This window comes from Apteryx rowi, unplaced genomic scaffold (assembly GCF_003343035.1).
Source record: "Apteryx rowi isolate R43461 unplaced genomic scaffold, aptRow1 scaffold_443, whole genome shotgun sequence".
Taxonomy (NCBI): Eukaryota; Metazoa; Chordata; class Aves; order Apterygiformes; family Apterygidae; genus Apteryx; species Apteryx rowi.
In genome coordinates this window covers 619,085-633,902 of record NW_020450698.1, presented here as the reverse complement: position 1 = coordinate 633,902, position 14,818 = coordinate 619,085, and the positions used below count along the sequence as shown (strand labels likewise).

At 50.1% G+C, this 14,818-nt stretch overlaps 1 protein-coding gene across 1 annotated transcript in view; it reads left to right on the top strand.

Annotated features, from left to right (window-relative positions):
• CACNG2 (calcium voltage-gated channel auxiliary subunit gamma 2) overlaps nucleotides 1–8,373 on the top strand; it is a 53,412-nt gene extending 45,039 nt beyond the window's left edge. Inside the window, exons 2-4 of the mRNA XM_026076950.1 lie at nucleotides 2,886–2,969; nucleotides 7,090–7,230; nucleotides 7,838–8,373. Coding sequence (XP_025932735.1) covers nucleotides 2,886–2,969; nucleotides 7,090–7,230; nucleotides 7,838–8,373 — 761 coding nt within the window. The remainder of the gene's footprint in view (nucleotides 1–2,885; nucleotides 2,970–7,089; nucleotides 7,231–7,837) is intronic.
• Nucleotides 8,374–14,818: the final 6,445 nt, after the last annotated feature.

Sequence of the window (14,818 nt, the reverse complement as noted above, 5' to 3'; positions counted from 1 at the left end):
AATCAGGCTAAAATACAGCAAGGAATCGGGCAGAGGAAGAGGGAGAAGAGAGAAAGCTGGTAAAACATGGCACAGAGCAAGGGGGGTTCCTTTCCCACAGGGCCAAATACAGCATCTCTTCCTTCCTTGCCTGATTCCATCCAGAGGGCTCTGGTTGTGCTCCATGTGCCTTGCTCAGGAGATACATGCTGGCTCTGCCTGTTCCCCCAGCATATGCTGGAAGGAACTCAGCACTCTGCACTCAGGGGGATAGCTTGAATCTGATGACCAGGGAGCTGAAATCTGAGACTTGAGGTTTTCCTGATAGCTGCGCTGAGATGCCTCAAAGGGCAGCAGTGTTCATGTGCTAGAGTGAGCTAGCAGGTTGTGATGGGCAGGCTGTTTAACACCAAGGTAAAGGCTGTAAAGGCTGCTGTGGGTCAGCACAGGAAAATAGTTTTCCACTGGCGGTGGGCTGAAAGTTGCTCTTCCAAAGTCTGAGAAAGCAGATGACTGTACAGCAGTGACCCACAGTCAAAAGAACAGGGTGATGAGATGCATATCTGTCATGGGCACCTAACCCCAGGCAGTCAAGGGTAAGGAAGAGAAAGGACCCCCTACATGTTATGTCTGCCTTCCTTGCAGGTATTTAAGTTGGCAAGTTGCAGGGTGGGAGTGTGGCAAGGGAATTTGCTCAGCTACAAAGCTTTCCTTCCAGAATAGTCATGACTGAGAAGCAGGCAGTTCTTGAACATGGTAACTGGATTGGGAAGGGTGTTTAATGACTTCCTTTCATATGCCACAGATTCAGTGGGGGAATAACACTTCAGAGGTACATAGAGAGACTTTGTTCCTACTTCCTCCTCCTATTACTTAACTCTTACATACACATGCACTCCTCTGTGCTGTATCTAGCCTCTTCATGGAAGCTCTTTGAACTACTAGTTAAAGATGACAAGTATCTCAGAAATATCCGTTGCAAGCAGACAGGATGCAGAAGGAGGAGAGCATGGGGGCTGATCCAGAGGAACTCAGCAACCGTTGTTCCACAGTCATCTGCTCAGCGCTGCCTCCAAAAGCATCCCAAACCTTCTCCAGCAAGGTTTGGCCTCAAGAAAAACTCAGGGAAAATCTTTTTTGCTCAGTTCTTCTTCCAGATGTCCCAAAATACCTGGAAGATAACTGGAATTCATCAGAATAAATCTTCCAAAACATTACTCAGAGACCTGATATAGTGCCTGAAAGTCTCAGCCTGGGAAGGGTTGGTCTGGAGGAGCTCTGGGTTCCTCACAATCAACCCTTCCTGGTGGCAATAGCTGCAACTGTGCTGGCTATGTTGTCCCCACACCCTGCTTGTCAGGCTGGTCCGGTGCCAGGGTCCAGGCCCAGGGTGGCAGCCTGATTTCCAGGTGGCCATAGCACTTGTCCCTCTCCGGACTCAGGCTGCAAACTCCCCTGCTGAGGGCTCAGTCAGCCTGGGACTGATGGGAGCAGGCCTGTCACGGAAAAGGCACAGTTCTTCAGAGGGAGAGCCTCTCTTCCCTAGTCTCTTGCTCAAATGCCACTTTGGTGACTGAGCTCCAGTTAGGGGACCCACAGGATAACCATGCCCAGCCACACACCTCATGAAGATCCTGCATCCCTCCTTTCCAGCCAGACTATGCCAATCGATTCTGTGCTAACAGCCTGTCAGTGCAAGAGTCAAGAGGGAAATGTAAGGAACAGTGGGAGAAAAAGGTTGGAGATTTCCCAGGAGGTATAATGAAGTTGCCTTCCACATGGCCACCCCTGTACCAGCATAAATGTTGTGATACCTCAAGATATTAGTCAACCAGGGACCATGATGTCTGGATGATGCCCATGGATTACCCCTCTGGAGTGGCATTTCTGAATTCAAGGAGAGAGAGATATGAACAACAGAAAAAAGAGCCTGGTAAAAACCCAAGATAATGAGAGACTGAAAAGGTTTCTCTGACTTCCTGCTGGGATAGCTTTGCTGGTCATGGAGTGTGTGAAAGAGGGTACCCCAAGACTAAAGCAGAGACATGGGCAGAAGACATGCAAACCAGCCTGATGAAACAGAGATTTACCAGAGGAGCTTCTCTCACTCATGATGGATGATTTTGCTCCCACAGTGCAAAGGGGTGTTTTGCTGCAGAGCTGCATCCACACACTTGTGCCAAGCTTTGTGTAGACTTAGTATCTGAGAGGACACACGAGGAGGCCTGATAAAGGTGTATAAAACAAGCAGTTGTACAGAGAAAGTAGATTAGAAGCTTTTGTACTTCCCTCATAAAACCAGAACAATGGAATATATCTCAGCAGTGAAATGAATAGGTAGCAAATTCACAGCTGAGAATAACAAATACTTTCCCACACAAACATAATCAACCCACCATATACAGCACTGCTGGAACTCACTGAGGCCACATCAGGTGAAATTCAAGTGGAGAGTGGGTGTTTCTATAAATATACAAATATCCAAAGTTACTCCAGCAGATATTAACAGAAGGGATATTAAACCTCATGCTTTGTAGCTTAACCCAGTCTCTAACCACTGTTCTCATCCCAGCCTCCCTCAGAGGTGGACAGTGATCTCCTGTCTGCTGCAGAAGTCATATCTGCCAGCCGAAGCCTTTGGTGCTGTCCACTGTTGAACAAGGGACGCTGAACTAGGTGGATGTCAGGTTGGATCCAGATGGTGCTTCCCACGTTCCTGTGCAAAGGAGAGGTAGATGCATGTGCATATGAGGAGAGTACCAGGACATTTAATGGGCATCCATATGTGAGTGTGTGTGCTGCCTGGGAAAAAGGAAGGGAGGGCATAAAGAATGAAGCAGAGGGCAGTTGTTTCCTCAGGTTGGTTTCTGGTGTTCTCATTTGTTCTTTTTTCTCTTGTTCCATAGGGAATTTTAAAGGTCTGTGTAAGCAAATCGATCACTTCCCTGAAGATGCAGATTATGAAGCCGATACAGCAGAATATTTCCTCCGTAAGTCTGCAGGTTCTTTTCCTTGCCACTGCTCATAGGTGCTAGTGTCAGGTGCCTTTTGCTCTCTGAAGATGACAGAATTAAGATTCTGGGCCCCTTGAGGCTTAGCAGGCCAGAGAAGGCAACCACTGGGAGAGCTGGGAAGAGACCTTCCAGGGCTTCTGAACATCTGTCTCAGACCCTCTTTATCTCCCACAGATGACACCATTCTCACCTCTCTGAGACCATGTCCATGAGACAGTGCAAATTTCAAACTCATAGTGACAACAAATGGGCTTTTTAATGAATGGCAATTAATTGTTATATAAATCCAGAGTCTTTTAGCCCAAATCTGCTGGAGAGCTCCTGAGTGTAGCTCTGAACCTGACAAAGGTACTATCTAAAATCCCCTCTCTAAAGGGCAAGACACATGGGGACATGGGGTGAGTTGTAGGGTATTCCTCCTACTCTGGCACAGGTCATTGTTCCAGTCAGCTTTGCAGCCAGAGCCCTGGAAGCAGGACCACCACCATTCCCCTCCACACCACTGTATCAAATGCAGGTATCCTCTGGGTCCAGATCACCAGCCTCTGACACTGTCACCCCCAGACGGCAGGCCCAAGGTGTGAGCCTGTTCCTACAGCAGGCCAGCTCACTATAGTGGCAATGCTTAGCAGTCCTGTTGGCTGCCTTTGACAAAATAAGTGCAGGACTGGCGTAGCTGAAGCAGTGTGTGTGTGCGTCTAGAACAGAAGAAATTTATACTTCCTTAGCTCATACTCTATAGTTGCATCAAATTTAAGAAATTAGCTGATAGAATGGGCTGTCTGAGGGGCACCTACCTCTGCATCCTGTCACCTTTCCCCAAACAACACTTGCCTACAGAGGTTGTGGATCTGAGGTTTAAAGCTTGGAGTGGTGGGAATGGGATGTAGAAGAAAAGACAGTCTGAGCCCTTTAGAGAAAAGACCAAATGCTTACCCAGGGCCCCTGGAAGACATGCTGTACCTCAAGCTTACTATGTCTCTATAAGGAAACCTAATCTGAGATCAGAGTTCAGCCTGGGACACGCGGGTGAAGACACTACGTGTGCATGGGGACAATGGAGGCAGTCTACTAGCAGGGCAGATCTATATTACATGTTACCCTAACTGGTCACCAGCGAGCATCTCCACCTGCCACAGAAGCAGGACCTTGCTCTTCCTTTAGCACAGCTAAACAGGAATCGCTTCTCCTCATAAGCCCCCACATTGCTATCCTTTGCTTCCTCCAAAAACATCTCTTTTGACATCATGAGAAGAGCTCTTTGCCCTTCAAGAGTCTGAGATAAGAGTTTTTGACTCCCCAAAGTTAAGAATCAGGGGTCTCCAGGGCCCAGAGACTTTCAGAATTGCTCCTTGTCATCTGGATGTGCTCAAAGCTGGATGTGGAGGGGCCCAGCCCTCCAGCAGAGAAGAGAGAGATAATTTAGGCTCTGTGAAGCTCATTTGTATGTGTAAAGAGGCAGACTTTACACAACTTCCTCTTGGTTTCTCAAACAGTTCCTCACCCACTGTTATTTTAAATAACCCCAGGGAGATTGTTTCTTTTAAATGCCTTTCTACAGAACTGGTCTCATAATCCTTATATGGCCCTTGAATGGCAGAGCTGAAAACTTGTGTTTGATCCATTTTGGCACAGGCTGCCTCTGAGGGCAAATAAGCTCTTGCACAATTGTTTGGGAGTGAGGAAGCCACTAGCATTAACTGAAATTCAGAAAGAAGGATTTTGCGGGGGAAAAACATGTCAAGAACTATGAATCTGTTCCCTCAGATGGAACAAGATCAGAAGATAAAATATGGCTCAATGTTAGGACCTGACAGTGTCCCCAGGGTAGAACCCCGTTTAAGAAAGAACTAGGTTTAATGGCAGATTGTCCAGCAATAAAGGACTACTTGGGTCCCTCACAAGGGAAGGAGGACTTCCGCTGGCTTAGATCTGACTGGAGAGGGACTCTACTGGACAGCTTCTTCCCAAGACTTTTGTCAAAGTGGAGTTCCTGGGAACTCTGTGTGGGTGACACCTGATGGTACTGGCAAGAGTGGTTAGGAAGTTGTTTATTCTTGTCAGATTAGGTGATTCCCTGGGCTAGGGAACCAAGATGACAGGATGCAGCAGTGTCCATAGCCTGGCCAGAAGGGCTCAAAGTTCATTTCTGCCAGTCTTTCACATACAAGGTCTTAGGTTTCTTGAAATCAAATAACTGGTGTCAAAGAAGAAGCAGAACCATCACTGTATTTCTTTGGTAGGAGACACTGAATTTAGAAGGTAGACAGATGATATAAAGGAGCATCCAAACAGCATAGTGAATGCCCTTTTCTTTAGATCAAAGGTTCTGGATCTCAGAAGACTAGATGAGATTCTGCAATGCCCCTCTCTTTCCCAGGAACATGCTTGCATGTTCCTTCTGAGAGGCAGAAGACAGGGGCTGAGCGAGGTTGCTGTCCTTACACTTCACATAATGCCTTTAGCTCCCCATGTCAACCTGCAAATTTGTATCCTCCCAACAGATGTGAATTACAGAATAAAGGCCTGGCCAAAAGTAGTGTGGTCAGGGTGGAGTTGTGGGACTGAGCATCCCTCTACAAACCCTTTGAACAGAGGACGTCTGCTTGATATTTACTTACTGCCATTTAGCTTCTTGTCAAATCCTCCTTTGCTTTCCAGAAGCTATTAAAATGGTTATTATCACTATTCCATTCCCTGAACCACAGCCAAGCAGAACTGGAAAGCAAGTGAGGTTTCACCCTACTTTTTGCATTACCCAGGCACAGGCAGTGGGCTAGAGCCCCTCCTAAAGCACCAATTGCTTGTGCCTGGTAGCACCCCAATGCCAGCAGGGCCTATGAAGCATGGTCTCAGCTTGCTTAGGGAAAAGCCCTGCATTTGCTTCAGTAGGGCTCATTCTTGTAGGAAAGGAGGGATTTGCTTTCATCCCTCTCCAAATCTTTGCTCCACAAGCAGAATTGTACCAGCCCATCTGATACCTTTCTTTATCAAGCAAGGCTTCATTTCACACTTTAATGGCTTATTTTCTCCCGGGAAGGGAGGAAGGAAGGCCTTCCTAGCAAAATATACAAATATTGGCAACACAGACTCATGCAGACCATTGGTATCTGCTGAACATCATGAGAGCAGTGTGTGTGTTTGTGTGTGTGTGTGTGTGCACGCATGTATGTGTGTCTGCACATATACACAATCACTGCCTTTCACTGCATAAATATGCGAGAGTTCCCCCAGAAGCTTTTGTGTATGTTTTGCATGCATGTATGAGCATATATGTGCATCTATGCCATTGCCCTCTGCTGGCTGAGCTCTTCCAGTATCAACTGATGCGGGTGTGTGAGCTGGCACATACAAACAGATCACTGTCCTCTGGAAGGAGCCGTCGTTTAATCACTAGGATAAGGCCTGTGTTTTTGGAGCTCAGGGCTAGGAGTTTTACTTCTCAGTCCTCACTGCAGTCACTGAGCAGTGCATTGCATGAGGAGCTGTTTCCCAGCCCTAAAAATCTCTCCTTGAGAGGCTAGTGTCCTTTCGGGATGATTCAAGATTGATCAGCTCAGCAGGAATCATTTGGGTTGCTGCTCTTTGAAGACTGGGCTCAAGTGGCGTTGCACTGCGGGAGGAGAGACCAGATTGTGTCTGGGCTATAGTCCCACCAAAAGTATGAGAAAAAGAAGAAGAGAGTGTGAGACAGACAGGTAGTGAGGGGAGGGTCCAAGCTTAGCCAGGTCTCCCACTGGTCCCTCAGCCCCCTCCATCTCCCCTGCTCCAGGTCACCAGCTTCATGATAGTTTCAGCACCTATCTAACGCATGGGAGAGCTGCTTGTGACCGCTCTTTTTCTGACACACTTTATTTATCTCTCTTTCTCTCCGCCCCCCTCTGTCTCTTTATTCCTCCTTGAATTATTTTCTCCCCCCCTATGCTTCTCTCTGTCTCTCTCCTTCTCCCCCACCCACAAAACATGCTTTTGTTTCCTGGCCATCTCCCTTCCCTCCCCTGCTGTGCTCCCTCACTCTGGTGCTGTTGCCATGCCCCTGTTTCCTCTCTCTCACATGTGTGCTGTTATTTCTACCCCCTCCCTCTCTCCTTCACAGGGGCTGTTAGAGCCTCTAGTATTTTTCCGATCCTGAGCGTGATTCTGCTTTTCATGGGTGGACTCTGCATTGCAGCCAGCGAGTTCTACAAAACCCGACACAACATCATCCTTAGTGCCGGCATCTTCTTCGTGTCCGCAGGTAAAGGGACAAATGTGGCCCACAGATGCAGGAGAGGCAGAACCCAGGCAATGTGCTCCGGTGAAGAAGAGGGTGGCGGGCTGCCCAGTTCAGCTGCCCTATAGTGGCATGTCTGCATAGGCACAAGGTGTTTTTTTCCAACCTTGATGAGCCTTATTCCAGGTGAAAGCAACCCTGATGAGGAAGCCTCCTTCAGATAGGAAACCCAATGCCAGTCTGCCTGCTCTCCTGGCAGAGGCAGGCAGCAGTGTCCTGTAGGCAGGGGCTTTCCTTCTGGTTGGAGACTGCTGAGGGGAGCAGAGCAGAGCCTGAACCTCCTCCTGCACCGCTGGAGGGAGAGGGTTTCCCTGTGGCAGTGGACTTTGAGGGATCAGTGTGGGAGCGAGGTCCAGGGACACAGTGGGCATGGGAGGAGGGGCTTGCCTGGGGTTCCCAAGGACAGCTGTAGGAAAGCCAACCACACAGGGGGTGGGCTGGCAGCCCTCTTGTCGCCCCCCTCCTGGGGCTACTCCCACAAGCAGAGGGAGCAGGGGCTCAACCCCAGAGCTGCCGCAGTGCTTTCCCCTCCTGAGAGTGTCCTATCTCTCCCCCGCCACCCGTCTCGCAGGTCTGAGTAATATAATTGGCATCATCGTATACATATCAGCCAATGCTGGAGACCCCTCGAAGAGTGACTCCAAGAAGAACAGTTACTCCTATGGCTGGTCCTTCTATTTTGGGGCCCTGTCTTTCATTATAGCCGAGATGGTAGGAGTGCTGGCTGTCCACATGTTCATAGACCGGCACAAACAGCTGCGTGCCAATGCTCGTGCCACGGACTACCTCCAGTCCTCTGCCATCACCCGCATCCCCAGCTACCGGTACCGCTATCAGAGACGCAGCCGCTCTAGCTCCCGTTCTACTGAGCCTTCACACTCCAGGGATGCCTCTCCCGTCGGGATCAAAGGGTTCAACACCCTCCCATCAACAGAGATCTCGATGTACACCCTGACCAGGGACCCGCTGAAGGCTACCACCACTCCCACTGCTACCTACAACTCCGACAGGGATAACAGTTTCCTCCAGGTTCACAACTGTATCCAGAAAGAGAACAAGGACTCTATCCACACAAACACAGCCAACCGCCGGACCACCCCGGTATGAAGCCTTCGCCAGGAGCTGAAAATGGGGAAGGAGCAGGCAGGAGGACGGGGGGCGGGCAGGGGTGGGAAGGGTGGAAGAGGGCAGGGGGCAGAGGAGGTGGGAAGGAGGAGGTGAAAGTGCCCCTGGGGAGGAACCTTCCAAACGCAAAAAAATAAAGCAACCAACAAACAAACAAGCAAACAAACAAGCAAACAAACAAAAACAAACAAACAAAGGAAACACAAGGAAAGATACAACAATGAAAAAATCTTTAAAAAAAAGAAAAAGAAAAAGAAAAAAGAAAAAAAAAGAAAAACTTTAAAACTGAGAGAGATTTAAAAATAGAAAATAAATTTAAAAGAAAATGCATGATTTCCCATGTACCATTATTTTAACATTTAATAAAAACAGATTTAAAAAAAAATAAAAGGGAACCAAGAAATAACAACAATAAATCAAGTGGGAGGAAGAGGAGGCAGCTCTTTGGATTTTGGGGGGTTTTATTCTTTAATTTTATGTTTTGTTTCCCACTTACTTTTAACCCAGCATAAACTCACAGACTCCTTGGGGGACAGGAGTTGGGGGTTTGATTAGCAGTGACTTCTGTGTCCTTGGGCAGTCCGAGGGTTAAAGAAGATCTCAGTGCCGGTGTTAATCATGACCTGCTCAGTTACCCCACATCCCAGGATCCATGGGGATTTGCTTGTCTCTTGTGAGTCCTTGGGGGTTAACAGTGACTCCTGTCCTTAGGGAGCTCAGGAGCTGATGCTGAGTCACTGGTCCACACTGTTCCCAGGGGGTTCCTGGTGACCCAGCCAGACTTCCCAGGCCATGGGGATCCTGGGGTTAACAGTGACAGTGCAAAAAGCAAACAAACAAATTAAAAAAAAACAGACAAAAAAAAGGTTTCTTTAAAAAGTAGCAATTTTTTAATAAAACAACAACTATAAATAAATGTAAATATAATAAGTGGATTTACTTGCAAGAAAAACAGAGAGTATTTTTTCTTTTCATTTTTGTTTTCTCCAGCTTTAAACTGTGAAAAAAAGTGGGAAACGGGGTGGGAGGGAGGTGCATACAGATCCGCAAAGGGAGGGGGGGGCTTGTAAAGAGAAATCAGGACTTGAATCCATTCAGCAAAAACAAAAAAAGCACTAAGACCTCAGAGAGCATCTGCTTGGGAGGAGGGGAAATGCTCCCCTCAGCACCAAGGGCTTCGGGCTAGGCAAACATCTCTTCCTGAAAAGAGGAAGATGCTGCTACAGTGGGGATGGGAGACCAAAACCAAGGGTAGTCTGCTGATGAGGAGACTGGCACTCACACACACACATGCACACACACACACACACATATGCACACACACGCACACTCTCCTGTGAATGCTCTAGATGCTCCCTGGGGCAGCCACATCCTGACTGGTCCTGGCCCATCAGGGCGCTCCTTGGGCTGCCTCAGATTTGCCCGGTTCAGTCAGGTCTTGCCAGCCGGGCTGCAGCTACGCAGGGGGGCACGGCAAGGGCTCACCCGGCCGCCCCCTGAAATCCATCCTGTCCCCCCAGCAGGTACATGCAGCCTGCGCTGACGCAGACCCGCACGGGAGCCGGCCATCCACTGCTTTGCCTTTGCGTGTATTTACCTTCCCGGCCCCGGTCCTGAATAGCTGCAGCGAGCCCCCAGCTCTGCCTCCATCGCTGGCCCTTCGCACCCCCTTGGCCCGGGGCCATGCCCAGCAGAGGCACGAAGCCGCCGGGCTCCTCCACACCCGCTCCGTTGCCTCCTCATCCCCGCCTGAGTCTCTCCTGCTGTGGGTTTAATCCCCTTAAGGCCTGATTTAAAGCAGCAAGGGGGAAGTCAGGCCCCTGCCATTGGGACCCCCAGCTGCAAACTTGCCCCGACACCCCACTGTGAGCCCCCTCCCTCCGGCAATGCGGGGAGCCAGCCTGGCACCCAGCGCCGTTGCCTTGCCCGGGGGAAGGAGGTGTCGGGGTCCCAGAAACTACTGTTAATTCAGCTCTGTGTTGGATGCTGCTACAGGGACATGGAGAGGGCAATGGGGAGTGAACAGCAAAGGCAGGGGAGAGGGGTATCAGCGTGCCTCTGTGACACTCAGCAAGCCACCAGCTGGCACAGGGCAAGGACAGGCCCCCAGGGTAGCTCTCAGCAGTGCCACCATTGTCAGCCACGCACCTGGGCGGGTGTGAGGCTGAGGGTCTGCAGGATGAGGCCACCAAGCCGTTCAGCAGCTCAGACCCACTTTTTCAACTTTTTCCATTCCAGTTTCTGCTGTTCCAGTTTTATGAGCCTCGAAGTCCCACAGTTCGGGTCCCATTGGAGTTTCCGCTCTGTTCCTTAAAGCATCCTGACCCTTCCCACCCCCAAATATTGCTGCTCTAACCTGCTTTCCCCCTCAGGCACAGGCAAGCAAGTTCCCCTCCAGGGCAGGGCTGGGGAGAAGACGTGGGAGATCTGAAGGGCTGAAAGGGTTCCTTGGGCTCTAGGTGGGCACAGAGTTGAGCACTGGCATAGCAGCACAAGGAAAGATGAGATGGGGCGTCCAAGAGGCCTGGCTCAGCATGCATTGGCTGTCCAGACTCCCTGCTGATATCTCATTCCCTGCCCTCCTGCGAATCCCCCCGCTCCAGTCCCCAACCCTTAAAAAAAAAAATCAAAGATTCAAAAGAAAATCTCCCAATCCCCAGGAATGAGTTAAAATTGGTTTCCCAAACTCCAGCATAGACAGAGCATGGTATTTTGGTTTAAATCCAAACCTGCTCTTGAGAATTCAACGTCTCGCGGAGCTCGTGAGCATTCACGGGGCGAAGTGCAAAGCCAAGTGAGCCCCCAAGTGTGATAGCGGGTATGTCAGAGAGGGAAGGAGAGAGCGCGAGAGAGTGCGCAAGAGACTAGGAGGACGAGGGCTGGCGGGGAAGCTTTTTTCCAAGGATATTGCTCATCTCCAGCTCAAACCAGTACAAGAAACCAACCTCCATTTTCTTTATTCTGTGTTTTTTTTCAGACTGTTAAAAAGAAAAAAATTTTAAAAACAGAAAATTACAAAAAAAAATCCTGGTACATGAAATAAAGATTTTTTTTTATAACTTGGTCCTTGTTTATGTGGACTTATTGGGGGATCTTAAAGAGATGAATGCCCCAAAGTGCTGGAGGAGTACCTGGAAAACCAACAACAAAGTAGAGTGTTGCAGACAGTTTTGTCTTTTTTGGAGATTCAGATGATGTTCTTGCTTCAGCTGCTCTTCTCAAGCCAATCTTTGCAATACAGAAAGGAAGGATGAGGCAAGAGTCTTAAGGAGATGGGTTTGCCGTACTGCTTTTGAACTAAATGCAGTTAAACTGGAGTCATGTACTCATCTGTCCTTGAAAAGCAGTCAGATGCATTGTGAGCTTTTCCTGCCTTCTTCCAAAACATCTGGTCCACTGGCTATTTAACTCACAGTATCACCCCTCCTGTGATGTTCCTTGCTTTTCTTAAGCTCCAGGTCCTGGAGTCTTGTAATCACAAGGGATTCCCAACTTTCATTTAAAGCTCAAAAGAACAGTAACTTCTGTGAAGGCAAACAAAAACAGCTGGAAGTGCTGAGTTAGTGCAGGCCAAAAGGCTCAAAGAGAAAATAAACTAAACCTAACTTTGTTTTATGGTTTCATGAATTTTCAGCCACTCCCAGGATTTCAGGGTGAAGAGAGACCTGTCTTGTGATTTTTTCAGTGGCTGAGTTGACAATATCTGCCTGGTGGAAGTATCCAGGCTTAAAATAGTCCAAACTCTGTTCTACAGCTGGATTCCAGAGTGGAAGAGTTACATACCCAGACACACACCTTTCACATGAGTACTACGGGGTCTGCTCTATCCTAGCACTCAAAAACATGGCTGGAAAACTCAGGGGGGAAGGGGAGGCACTCAGCCCCGTGGAAGATGGGTGCAGAGGACAGGGACCAACATGAACAGGATCATCTGCCTTTCTGTGAAGCCCTGCACAGCCAAAGCTCTGAGCCTGAAGCAAGTGAGAGAGAGCAAGAGGGATGGGCTGAATTAGCTGATGGCAGTATAACTGAGATCTCCAATCTTGGGCCGAGCATCAAGCCTGCTGCTCTCTTGGAGTGTTGGTGCTAAACCCTGCAGGGAAAGGCTGCTTTCAAGGAGTCTCCAGCCTGGCTGAGACAGGATGTACAGAACAGAGGGATCCTCTTGCATGCTCTCCAGGCTGGGTGCAGGCAGAAGTGCCCTGAATGCTCCTAGATAAGCCCTGGGGCCTGCCAGCACCCAGCCTGTCTGTGGTGGCACCAGGAGAGCAAAGCTATGGTGGCACAGAAGGGAGGCAAGAGCTCTGCAGAGAGGACAAGGCTACTGAGCTGCTGGACCAGAGAGCATAGGCAAGCCCAAGAGGGATTTGAAACGTTGAGAGCAGGAAGAGTGAGAAGGTGCCTGCCCCCGTAGTCCTCCGCAGGGGTGGCAAGTAGCAGGAGGCCAGAGGTAAGTCTTGGCACTGGCCCAGACAGAGCAGGGGTGCCCGCAGGCAGGATGAGGGGTGACACTGGTGAATGCTGGGGCAAAGCAGCACCTCTGGAGTTGGTTGGTGCCCGTGGGGCAATGGTGGGAACGCCTAAGGTACAAGCAAAGGGCAAAGGGGAATGGGAGTGTATGGCAAAGGTATGGCAAGGCTCCTGCCATTTCTCCCATCCTTTCCACCTGAGGCTAATTCCCAAACTCAGATGCACTAGCCTATCTGTAAGTAGCAGCTCCCTGTTGTACAGAGAAATAACAGGTATGTAAGGGGGTGACTTGTCCAGAGTCCCACAGGCAGTGACTGGAAGACTGGACCCACAGCCCCACTCCTCCAACCATTCTGCCATCACCTGGCCCAGGAGGGACACCTGGAGCAGGAGGAGATGGTCCGACACCCTATCTTGGAGCCCACCCTCAGCTGGTAGCGAGGGGACTGTCATGCTGCCATGTCCTCTCATGTCCCACCTCATCACTGGCAGCAGGGATGTCACCAAAGCAATGAGATACCCTTCTCTTCTCCCAGTGTCCTTTTTTCCCTGTTTCCCTCCTCAGCTATGGCTTTCTGACTAGACCAGGACTCCCCACTGGACCCTGTCACTGCAAGCTCTGACCAGTGACAGGGAAGAGCGGGCACAGCCACTCCTTGTCCCCTTGGGAGTAGGCACTGGGGAGAAAGGCTGAGAGGGACACCTGGCTCCTCCACATGCTCGTATAGAGCTCACCTGGCTCCAGCTCCCACAGAGCCCAATGTGGCAAGAGGGCTGATCTGGGCAGCAAGGTGAGCAGCAAAGCCCATCTGAAGCCCAGAAAGATGGGAAGGATCCTACCAGCAAAGAGAGAGAGAGAGACCATGAGCTGAACCAGCACACAGGACTGGAAAGGTTAATTCGGCTGCACCATGGGGTAGAGGGCTGAAGGTAAAACCATTCTTCAGGAAGGGGAGGTAAAGTGGCAGGGTGACTCTCCCAGCAGACACTGATGAATTGCAGTGTGTCCTCCGTATGAATAGTACTGCAGTTCTCCCTGCTGCCTGCTGCACTTCTTGCAGATCAATACCAGAGCATGGCATCCCAATTCCCCAGTTGACTCCTGGGGCCACCTGTAGGCATCTTCTCTGACCCTCCTCTGTCACTCTCCGGCCTGACCCACTTTGGCTCCTTCAGCCTTCTCCTTTGGACCCCCACAGTCCCCCCAGTAGCACCTCTCAGCCACTCCAAGCCTCTCCCCACTCACCAGAGAAAATCAATGGCCATTAAAGTCAAAGGGTGGTGCGGGACCATAGATAAACACGTTACCTTGAACCCCCAAAGCAAGGCTGCAAGGTTGAACCATGTTTAGCCACTATGAGCTGTGAAAGCACTCTTCCCCTGCCCCACATCACATGGAGGGGCTGGGGTGCTGAACCTGGCTGGGCTGTGGGCTGTGACCCCTTAGGCCTCCAGTTTGGGATCTGAACTCCTCAGGGAGTTGAGCATCTCCTGGCATTCCCCTCAGTGCTCTGTATGGACTCAAACCCAGACTGTCCCTCCTCCCTCCCACTTTTTCCGTTTGCGTTCTTGGCTTGGCTGTCTCTCAGCACACACAAATCTTGTTCCTCCCCCTCTGAGTCCTTCCAGGGCTTGGTTCCCTGGGAAGCACCCCATGTGGCCTACGTGGTTTCTCATGGCAAGTGAGAAGCCAGGGGCCACATCCATCCTGCTGGGCCACTCCATCCACTGCAGCTAGCTGTGGCCTCAGTGTAGATGGAGCAGAGCTGCAGGCAGCCCATGGTGCCCAAGACAAAGCATCCCTTATTGTGCCTATTTTCTAGGACCATAAACAACTGCTGTGAGGTCTACATATGAAGACCTCCCAAGACCTCAACAGCCAGACTGGGATAAAGGCCCCATGGCTCCCCTGGGGCTAGGCTGCAGGCTGTGGCAGGGAGCTGGCACAGAGGTCTCC